General features: G+C 38.0%; 1 protein-coding gene across 1 annotated transcript in view; it reads left to right on the forward strand.

Moving 5' to 3' along the window:
* Nucleotides 1-2,205: 2,205 nt before the first annotated feature.
* The window catches only part of carmil1 (capping protein regulator and myosin 1 linker 1), a 29,332-nt gene continuing 21,921 nt past the window's right edge, over nt 2,206-9,616 (forward strand). Inside the window, exons 1-6 of the mRNA XM_016461238.1 lie at nt 2,206-2,501; nt 3,424-3,521; nt 5,149-5,199; nt 7,023-7,082; nt 7,856-7,977; nt 8,096-8,193. Of these exons, the coding sequence (XP_016316724.1) occupies nt 2,462-2,501; nt 3,424-3,521; nt 5,149-5,199; nt 7,023-7,082; nt 7,856-7,977; nt 8,096-8,193 (469 nt within the window). The 5' untranslated portion in view covers nt 2,206-2,461. The remainder of the gene's footprint in view (nt 2,502-3,423; nt 3,522-5,148; nt 5,200-7,022; nt 7,083-7,855; nt 7,978-8,095; nt 8,194-9,616) is intronic.

Below are 9,616 nucleotides of genomic sequence, written 5' to 3' on the forward strand. Positions count from 1 at the left end.
CTACAGCCTCTATAATTTCACTAATTAACCATGCTTTTATCCTAGTACAACTGCTTAATTTTCTTCTGTGTGATTTCTGAATGCTTGAGACTATAAAATCAATCAGACAACTGTATTAATAAAATCATAGCCATAGGAGGTAACTGTTTTTTTTTTGTTGTTGTTAAAACTATGTTTTATTACACTGACTGCTCTTAATTTACTTATGTTTTTTTTTTTACTAACAATAACTGTATATTTAAAAGTGCACTCCGTAATTCTTCAGAGACTAATATATTCTGCTTTATTTAATGCAGGGTCAATGCTGAAATTTGTTACAAAAGAGGATGAAGCGGTACGGTCAAGCACTGGAGGGGGCACAACAATATCAACAATTATTTCAATATCAACAATTAATTTGGCCAGCAGCGGCCCTGAATACCTCTATTAATGTTAAACCTCTTAGAAGTCTCAAATGGTAGCGATTCTGAACTATTTATGTCTTTGTACAACATCTCTATTAATGTAACAAATTTATGACACTTCAATGTATGTAAAATGTATTTATGTTCTACAGTATCGAATGCCTTATAGAATTGTGCACACTTGAATGTAAGGAGTTTTTCACTTCCGGCCGTCATGGACAATTATATATCACTCATAAATTATGAAATACAAAAGCAATAGTAGTTATTAAGATTGATGTGGTTTGGAATTGATAAAATGTGCTTGGGAAAAAAAATCATCAGAATATCAACGTGCCTAATAATTATGCACGCGGTGTAGTACACACACACACACACACACACACAGACACACACAGACACTCACACACACACACACACACACACACACACACACTCACACACACACACACTCACAGACTGAATTTGAATTGAACATGATCACTAATTAATAAAATATTGTAAGTTGCTAATTAAAACGCTTACTACAGTACATAATTAAAGAGCTGCCTGTTTAAGCATTCTCTAAAAAAGTCCCATTATAATCACTGAAGCTGTTTACACTGTGAAATTAGTAATCTCTTACATGCATCGCACATTCATCTGCACTTCTTTATTCATGAAGAGAGAACTCGCGAGAGTTTCGGTCAGAATTACGTCAGCGAGCGTGTGCGCTGATCGTTTCAGCGATGACTCATCTGAAGGCCTCTGATTGGCCATTAAATTCAGAAGCTCAACCGTGATTGGTTAAAATGCGCAATGCTGTGAATACGCGTGAAAAGAGATATGGCACAACATGAGCAGATTTAATGCCGCAATCAACACTTTTCACTTTCAATTTATTCGCGATAGCCATAATAAATGTAGTTTAATTGTACAATCACAATTAAACTGTGGTTGTGTTTAACTCTTGTCAGATACACCCATAAGGCCTCTTCTGACCAGAGATACGGCTTCAGCGCAAAACTACTTTTAAACTACCTTCCGGACAAATCTGGGCAATATATATATATATATATAATTTATTTATTTTATTTATTTTTTTTATATATATATAGCTTTAAATATATATAAATATAGTTTCTTTAGTCTGAGCGGTACAAGACTTGGCTACTTTTCCTAAGTTTGCCGAGATTTGTTGATGCTTCCAAATAAAATAAAAAATATCTGGAACATGCTACTTGTTAGGTTTACTGTTTATTCTAACCTTTTTAGTACCATTTATATATATATAATATATATTTGATGTTTTTTGTTGGAAATAAATGATTACTTTGTCTTTTTCTGCATGGTCAGATTTGTCTGTTAGCATATTTTGGCATCTTTGTATAGTCTCACCCAACACTACAATTTTAACTTGTGATAAAATCTAAAACTTAAGAGGTTAAGTTCGTTACAACAATGGTTTATAGATTGATTTCAGCCTATGTGCAGCCATCGAGTAGCTACTACAGCCATATAGTGGCTATTGATATTTTTGATATTGTTATATTTTTATGCCATCATATGTCACCAGATGTCACCAAAGTCGCAGGTTTTGGCTGTCTGAACTTACTGGAATGTTTTTGTTTTACTGAAGTAAAAGAACTATTAAACATAAAAAACAAGCATATCTTACATTAAAAATGTGGTACTTTTAGAGGTAAATAAATTAAAAAAACACCATCTATCTTACCTTTAAAACGACTACCTTCTGACTTAAAGATATTAAATTTACTTCAAACTGTGTGGCTTCTCGAGTCAACAGCAAGTTTGTCTTGATCTTTTTTCACCTAGTTGTGTGTAAAACGGTTTGGAAGTATTGTAGGCTAAGATGAGCAGTATTGTCAGTGTTGTAAAGTGGTTTGTATTGCAGTGCAGCAGAGAGACAGACAGTGAGTCAGACAGACAGGTATGAGGTGAGGGTGGGATCTGTTCCGCTCGCGCTGCTGCTTTCATTCACGGCTCTGGAACTAGTCGCGTGTAAGCGCAGCTCATGAGGATTCTCCTGGAGTTCTCCATCAGGTCCGGCAGCGAAGATGAGCGCAGAAGACTTGGACGTTCCTCGGGATCTGCTGGGTAAGAAACAGTCTCTCACACATCAACAGCGCGCTCAGAAGTGACAACTCGTGTTTGTGCTCATAAGACGTCTTTTATGTTTAAAGCTTGAATGATTTCACTAAAGAGACGCTTTATTAGGTTATTAGTGTTAATGTATGTTAGCTGTGGGAGGGGCCAGTTCAGACTCCGCCCACACCGGACAGCGCGACTTCACCTGACGCGACGCGACGCGATAGTAAACAGATATGTTACCTTTATTTAACCAGAAAAGATTCACTGAGATTAAAATCTGTTTTACAGGCGTGTTCTGGTAGCCTATACAAATAAACATCAAAGTTACAGCATGCAATACTAAAACCGACATACATAAACAATTACACACCATTAATTCACTCTTTTTTTAAATAATAAACAATTAAATGTATTTTAGGCTAAATAGGTTATATAATTATAAATATATTTCAAAATACAACTATATAAAATACAATTGTTTTCAAAGTTGTAAATGAAATATTGATTATTGGAGTACATTTTACAAGAAAATACTATTTCAGTTTTTCTAATGTCATGTTTTATTCAGAGTGTTGCTGGCCGTTTTCATTTGTTTATGTTGCTTGTGAAATTTAGCCATTTCTGAGTGAAAATTGTTTCGACATCACTTTTCAACTAATAATAATAATAATTGTATTAAAAGCAACACAAAGCAAAAAACAAACCACTGTGACAAAAAAATGTCAGTTAATAAAAAAAGAAGTGAAAAAAAGAACTGAAAATTAGGGGGAACAAATAAGAAAGGGCCTATGGAATGCCTATATCAACCAAATGCTACATAAAATGCCTTACTCCTTTTGAAATGAATCATGTAGAGCTGTTGCATAAAATTAATATTCTGAGAATATTAATTAATAGAAGATTTTGAGAAGCTTGTGTGTGTGTGTAGAGAGGGTTCAGGATGCCGTCGGGCAGCAGGGGAAGCTGTGTGTCCTTAAGAAAGTGAACCTGGAGGTCAAAGGTGACAAACTGGAGAACAGAATCCTGGTGAGTACAATGTGTTTCTGTCACGACACTGAATATACTATTAAAGGTATAGTTCAGCCAAAACTGAAAATGTGCTGAATGTGTTCACCCTCAGGCCATACAAGATCAGGATGAGTTAATTTCTTCATCAGGTTTGGAGAAATGTAGCATTGCATCAGTGTCTTGCAGTGCTACATTTCTACAAATCTGTTCCTATAAAGAAACAAACCAAAATTTTTAGGTGAATTATTTCTTTAATGATCTTAAAAACAGACTTTATTTCCTTCATGCATGTTTTTGTTTCTTGTGATATATGTGTATGCTGGTCATGTTTTTGTGTGTCAGACAGACAGATTGGGAAAAGCTTGAGCTCATGTGTTTGTGCTGAGGTTTTGTCTTTATACAGTGAGTTACAGGGAGTGTTTGAGAAGTTCCTCATTGTAAAGTTCAGCTGCGGTATTTACACATACTTACCCTCATTTTCCTGTCCTGACATGACAGAGTTCTGTTCCTCTAGGCATGAACACACACACACACACACTTTGCATTCCAGGAGCTTCCACAAGATTTAGCAAGAAACTCACAGGCTTTAGTCATGATGTTTGTCTTATCTTGAGCTCAGTAGCTGTTTTCAGTCATGACGGCTCATTATTCTCTAAAAGAATGTGCAGCAGGGCCGCTTTACCTGATTACAGCCACTCTACACTAATCATAATTAATATTCAGCTGGAAGAATCTGTGTGGTTTTGTTGCTGATTACAGCAATATATAATCACAACTTTAATTCATATTTACATGCATTTGCATGTTTTCATAAAATGCTGAAGAAAGCACACCAGGGAATATATTTCACTTTTAAAAGATTAGCTTTATTGTTTTGTTATGTTTAGTTTTTTCTTGAGCACATGTACTGTGCAATAACAATACAGCATGCATAAATGATCAACAGGCAGAATAAAGAGCATAATAATATAATTGTTTTATTTTTGTTATTATTGATAAGCAACTAATCTTAAAATAATCTGTTTATCTGTTGATCAGATAATCTGTTTTCCCTCATAAACTGTAAATATCGACGAAACTGCAACATGAATATAACATTTAAAAACTTTGCCTACTAGCTTAACTACACTGCAGTTCATAGTACACACTACACTAGGATACAAGCTCAGTAATATACAAACAGAGTACATACTTAACATGAGTAATGATCAGACTGAAAAAAGTTACTCAAAATTGGATTAAAATGCAAAATAACTATTTCTTAGATGATAAATAAACACTTTCTGAACATGCAATCTAATAATAAGGTCATGTAATAGTGTAGCATGCTAACGATTGATGTGTTTATCATTGCATAATCAATTCTGTTTTATATAAATTACATTTTAAAGTAGTATAGTATGCATTAAATGTAAACTCAGAATTCTGAGGATAAAAGTCAGAATTGTGTGATTTTGGTTTTATAATTTGCAATTGCAATATATAAACTTGCCATTCTGAGAAAAAAAACTCTGAAATGTAAATTAAGTTATTTACAGTTTTTTCAACTACTTACACACAGCTTCCATATTAAACGTATGCTATTATTTCATTATTGTTTATTTCATTATTGTCATGCTCTAAATCTTCTCTGGTCTCTCCACAGGCTCTCGCTCCTCATCGAGTGTTTCTTCTGAGCACACGAGTCCCTGCTAAAGTGAGTGAGTGAGTGTGTGTGTGTGTGTGTGTGTGTGTGTGTGTCTTTGTGGATCTGCAAACGTGTTCAGGCCTGTATTCACTCAGTCTCTCTTCAGTCTGCAGCAGTCATTTCTGTGTGTGTTTCTTCTGTGTTTGAATGTGTGAGATTGTGTGTTTTTTGTGCTGTTTGTTCAGGATTTATGTTCTTTCAGTATGTCATCTGTAGTTCCCCTTCTAGGGAACTCAACGCTGCGCCCCCTAGGGGGCACATTGGGGAATGCAGTCTTGTTGAGTAATTTCGCTCTTAATGAACCAATAAACCTTATATATACACTTTTCCCCCATCTGTAGCTGTCATGAACAAATACAGCCCTTACCTCTTATTGATGGGAAGTATAATGTGAAAATATACTTTTCCAGTGTATCCTTTGCACTCCATACAATATTGATCACTTTTGTGATGTTTCCACCTATAAAGGAAACAATCCTCCACCATTCCCTGCTTCATCCGTTCCACGCCTGAAAGAACCATCTGTAAATCATGCAGACATGGAGTTGGAATTAACTATAGCAATTTGTCCGAAACATTCTGCATGAGCGGTGTCTGAAGCACGTGTGAAACAACACCAATCTATTGGCCCACCTGGCCCTTGACGTCATAGGCAGGGTGCCCGGAAGTATAAAAGGGCTCCTGCTGAATACGTCATCCTCTTTGCTGTCTTCAGGAGCCGTCTGTTTGAAGTGCATGTGAGAGACCAAGGCAGGTGAGCATCTTGATCAGGAGCTTGCTCATTGTCAGTGTTTTCCAATGAGAAGCTCCATTCGCGTTTGTCCCTCTTCTCGAGAGATGAGTGACAAGCGTTTGCGTCTCGCGGTTCGGGTCGAGCTGTTGCCGAGGCACGGCGAAGACTCGGATCGTGGGATTCGCAGGTTTAAGATGCTCTTTTTGGGTTATCAGATTCTGCGGATAGCGCTCGAGTCGAGCAGCACCTCAAGGATTGTGTGTCTCCTTGTTTGGATTCTAACACTCGAGGGCATGTTCTGCTTTTGCGTTTGTCTCGGCGAAGAGCGAGCAGAGTTACGCACTCATCGTGATGAGTCACGGTGTCTAGGCTCAGCTCGCATTTGTTCCTATTCCCGAGGGATGCGGAACAAAGCGTTTGTGTCTCACGGCCCGGTTCCGCCGTTGCCGCGGCACAATTTTTCTCACATCGCGGTCATCGCTTTGATCTACGGGATCTGCACACCCCTCTCTAAACGGGTTGTCGGATGTCACAGATACTTTGGGTTGTTATGACGATGAATTGTTAGCACGGAGTCGTTTCAGCCCTGATCCTGCGAGATCGTGGGCGGAGCTATATTCAGCTCGGCCATGCCTCTCTAATGTGCTCTCTTATGCTCCAGCTCAAGCTTACTTTGCTCTGGAATATGGCTGTCTGAGGGCAGCTATGTTCTAGCCTGGCTTCTTAACTAGGTTGGGTTTGAGTTCCCTAAAAGGGGAACGTCTCGGGTTACGCATGTAACCATGGTTCCCCGAGAGGGAACGAGACGCTGCGCCCCCTTGCCATACCTTCTGCCTGCCTGTCTACATCTCCTTCAGACAGCTAAGTGGATGACGTATTCAGCATGTGCCCTTTTTTACTTCCGGACACCCTGCCTATGACGTCAAGGGCCATGTGGGCCAAAAGATTGGTGTTGTTTCACACGTGCTTCAGACACCGGTCATGCAGGCTGCATTCCCCAATGTGCCCCCTAGGGGGCGAAGTGTCTCGTTCCCTCTCGGGGAACCATGGTTACATGCGTAACCCAAGACGTTTTACCGTGTGTTTGTTTGTCCTGCAGGTGGATCAGTCCTTCAGTGTCTTTGACATTCAGAGCATCAGTAGCGTCAAACAGAAACAGGTGAACATCAACCTTAACAATCAGAATCAGCTTAATCGTTACATTTAATGTTTTTTTGCTTTTTTTTAAGTTTGTTTATTATGTGCATATAATTAATCCTGGAACTATTGTAAGGTTATTCGATGAAGGAATAAAAACTTATTTGACAAGAATCAGCCTTAATGGCAAATATACTTGCATACACAGAAATTAAAAAACAAACAGAGCCCAATAATGAAAAAAAATACAGTAAAACAGTAATATTGAGAAATATTATTACAGTTTCGAACAGCTGTTTTCTATGTGAATATCTGTTAAACTGTAATTTATTGCTGTGATGTTCAGCATCATTACTCCAGTCTTCAGTGTCACATGATCTTCAGAGATCATTCTAATATGCTGATTTGCTGCTCAAGAAACATTTCTGATTATTATCAATGTTGAAAACTGTTGTGCTGCACAATATTTTTGTGGAGACCGTGATAAACTATACCATTCAAAAGTTTGTGGTGTGTAAGATTTTTTTTTTTAAAAGAGAGAGAGAAAATACTACTTTTATTCGTCATGGATGCATTAAATTGATGAAAACTGACAGTAAAGACATTCTTAATATTACAAAAGATTTATTTTTCAAATAAATGCAGTTCTTCTGAACTTTTTATTCATCTGAACTAGTTGTATGTTTTATGCTGTGATGGATGTTTACCACCCTCTGCTGATCGAATTGTGCTTTAACACCTGTGTGTGTGTGTGTGTGTGTGTGTGTGTGTGTGTGTGTGTGTGTGTGTGTGTAGTTGCTGGTGGACTATGACAGAGGGCAGCTCTCTCTGAGACTCACGTCTGATCAGGGCGCTGATGATTTTATTGCACATATAGGAACAAACGTTCAGGAGATTTGTCCAGGACTCAACCCGCTGTAAGACAGTCTTACACACACACACACACACACACACACACACACACACACACACACCGTAGCTCCTTGTATGCATATGTGTGTGTTTATTTCATATGTGTGTGTTTGTGTGTTTCAGGAGGGTGATAAAGAACCTCTCGTTAAAGCCGGTGGAGAGAATCACCAGTTTACAGACACTCTGGGAAAATCACACTCCAGCAGAAGCAGGACCATGCGGTACACACACGCACGCTCGCTCATTCACTCACACACACACACACACACACACAAACTCTTACAGGGTTCCTTCGTGATTTGGAAAATGTGAAATTTGATGTAAGTTATTTCCAGGTCTGGAAAAGTATGGAAAAAAGAAAGCAGAGTATGGAAAATATTTGCATTTCCAGACTTTTGCCTCTATTTAGTTTTTTATAATAGAAAATTAAGAATATATTGAAAATAAAGTAGTGTGTTTTCACGGCACCTGCTTAGTGATTCTTTAGTGATTGTAAAACAGAAATTCAAGGTGTACTTCATTATGCAAAATGCAGGTTATAAGCGTTTTGGGTTTATTCTCACGATATTCTTAGCACCATATTTCATAGCCTCAAGGACTTTTGCAAAAATGAAAAATATACAGACTTTTATGTGTGCACGAGATACCATTAAACTTAGCATATAGGACGATGCACACTGAGCCACATATTGCACCATCAGCCCATTTAGCGGTGTGGTTTCTTGGCCACCATAAAATATGCGTTAAAGAGACCTAAGGCCTTGAAATATGACATACTGCCCTAACAAAATCCAAATTTTGAACACTTTTTTTTACAGCAACAGTCTTTTTTTATAGACCCTTGAACTTGAGAAATAGGAAAATGCAAACAGCTGTTTTATGCCATCAACCCATTTCGTGTCATGGTTTCTCCGACGCCACGGAGGATGTGTTAAATTGGACATTAGGCCTTGATATTAGAGGTACTACCATAATGAAAGCCAAATTTTGAGCAAGTAGATCTCTATTAATTCATATGCATCCATGCTCTTGTTTTATTCATATTAAGATGGCAGTGATGCACAAAGGAAATATGTTAAATAAAACTAGAAATTGTAATGCGTAAGCATGCAAAAGATTTTCATGCGGGAAGAAAATTATTCTAAGCGGGCAGCGGGTGAACAAAGAGTGAATATATAGCGGGAGCGGGTGGGTGCGGAATAGAACCTTGCGGGACTAAAAAAACAGTCCTGCGCAGACCGCTACTTTGGGGCTCTCTGACCACTGTTTGGTTCATCTTATACCGACCTACAGGCAGAAACTGAAATCAGCTAAACCTGTATTAAGGACTGTTAAAAGATGGACTAATGAAGCAGAGCAGGATTTACAAGCCTGCTTCGACCTCACTGATTGGAGTGTTTTTGAAGCTGCTGCCACCGATCTGGACGAGCTCACAGAGACTGTAACATCTTATATCAGTTTCTGTGAAGATATGTGCATCCCCACCAGGACATTCTTATCATTTAATAATGATAAACCATGGTTTACTGGGAAACTCAAACAGCTTCGTCACGCCAAAGAGGATGCTTACAGAAGTGGGGATAAAATATTGTATAACCAGGCCAGGAACAGACTAACAAAGGAGATCAGAGTGGCTAAAAAAAA

This window comes from Sinocyclocheilus anshuiensis, unplaced genomic scaffold (genome assembly GCF_001515605.1).
Source record: "Sinocyclocheilus anshuiensis isolate Anshui unplaced genomic scaffold, SAMN03320099.WGS_v1.1 scaffold424, whole genome shotgun sequence".
Taxonomy (NCBI): Eukaryota; Metazoa; Chordata; class Actinopteri; order Cypriniformes; family Cyprinidae; genus Sinocyclocheilus; species Sinocyclocheilus anshuiensis.